General features: G+C 34.3%; 1 protein-coding gene across 3 annotated transcripts in view; it reads right to left on the reverse strand.

Moving 5' to 3' along the window:
- The window catches only part of Sfxn1-3 (Sideroflexin-1-3), a 21,882-nt gene that overhangs the window by 4,914 nt on the left and 15,439 nt on the right, over positions 1 to 1,529 (reverse strand). For all 3 annotated transcript variants that reach the window (XM_014416965.2, XM_014416966.3, XM_067045328.1), the window contains one exon: positions 878 to 1,059. In XM_014416965.2, the coding sequence (XP_014272451.1) occupies positions 878 to 1,059 (182 nt within the window). The remainder of the gene's footprint in view (positions 1 to 877; positions 1,060 to 1,529) is intronic.

Consider the following 1,529-nt stretch of genomic DNA (forward strand, 5'->3'; position numbering starts at 1 on the left):
AAACGAAAAACGACAGGACTTTTTGAATGCCCTGGTATTATGTCAACTTAGCTGGGTAAAGGAGGCCCCAAAGGGGCCTCTCACTCAACTATGAGGAATGTTTAAGGCAAGAGCCAACCTAATTTCTTGGTAGTCCCAAATCTTTTCCGAACCTTTTTCTAAGGTAGGTGTAACCTCACTTGCAAATATTTATATTTCATCACTGCAGAAATATATAAGGTCCCTATCAGTCTATTCAACTTCCCTCTCATGAGAATTGCCTAAGTTTTTTTTGCTGCCATTCTCAACTTATTTTGGTCACACCCTCCTTCTAGGCAGGCACACTGTTCTGCTTCTTTTATTTTGGATTTGGTGTTGGAGGACACCTCTTCAGTCAGATTGTTGATCACTTGTTTAAAACTGACAGTAGGCTAATAGGAAATACGCGTACCAAGTTTGATCTAAATCAGTTGCCTTGTTCTAAAGTGTTCATAAACCTCTAGTAGTGCTCCACCATGAATGTCACTTGATTCATGAATAAGGAACCATCAATAGGCCTTTAAGAATATCAGAACAGAATCAAATAAAATTTAAGTTTTAATGCATTTATTTCTTTAGCTGCCTCCTCTATTATTTAAATAAATGTAATTTTTAAGTTCCCCAAGTCAAGGATTGTTTTTATATCAATAAAGAAATGAGGAGCTTTTTTTTTTTTTTTTTATATATACTGTTTTGAGCTAAGGAAAATAAAGTAAAATATTCTTTCTGAACTGTATGCATATTGTCAGGTACCAGTCGAACTGAATGACTTGCTTCTAGGCTAATCTCACTAAATGTTTCCTAACTGTGATAATGAAGCATAGAAATCTTTCCTTGACCGCAAATAATGAAGTATTACCTGGATATGGGGCTCAAGATGACTTGCTTTCACTGGAACTCTCTGAATGAATAAAGCACAGGCAAGAGGAGTTGCAAAGGTAAGAATCAAACCACAAAGCCCAGTTGCAACGACTGGTTCTGCCCACGGCTTCGTCAATAAACACCTCTTGCTCATTTCTTGAAGGATAATCGGAGTCAGCACTAAAAAAAAATGTTAACTATCAAAAAGAAGAAATAGGCAGAATGATTTAGTTAAAACAAATTAAATTGCTCCAAATTTAAGTCTCAAAACACCCTCTATTTCTTTAAAAGTCCAATGTCTCGGCCAATTAGGCCATCTTCAAGGGCAATCTATGAAATAACAGCTTTTATTATACATTCATTTTTAACAATTTCAACAAACAACATTATTATTAATAAAATAGCATACATTAAATACAAATTTACAAGCACATCAATAATTTAAAAACTTTTTGCAAGCTGAAATTGATGACCTGGGATCATGCAAAATTTTCAATTCAAATTTTCAATGGAAATGCATGTTTTACGGTCTCCTCGGCCAGTAAATAACCGAGTCTTGTAAAATGGTCTATGTGTGTGTGTTCTAGGCCTATATAAAAAATGAAATGTCTTATGAAACTGAAATTAAATATTTAAGATGGTTATATTTA

This window comes from Halyomorpha halys, unplaced genomic scaffold, assembly GCF_000696795.3.
Source record: "Halyomorpha halys isolate HHAL.00 unplaced genomic scaffold, Hhal_1.1 Scaffold144.1, whole genome shotgun sequence".
Taxonomy (NCBI): domain Eukaryota; kingdom Metazoa; phylum Arthropoda; class Insecta; order Hemiptera; family Pentatomidae; genus Halyomorpha; species Halyomorpha halys.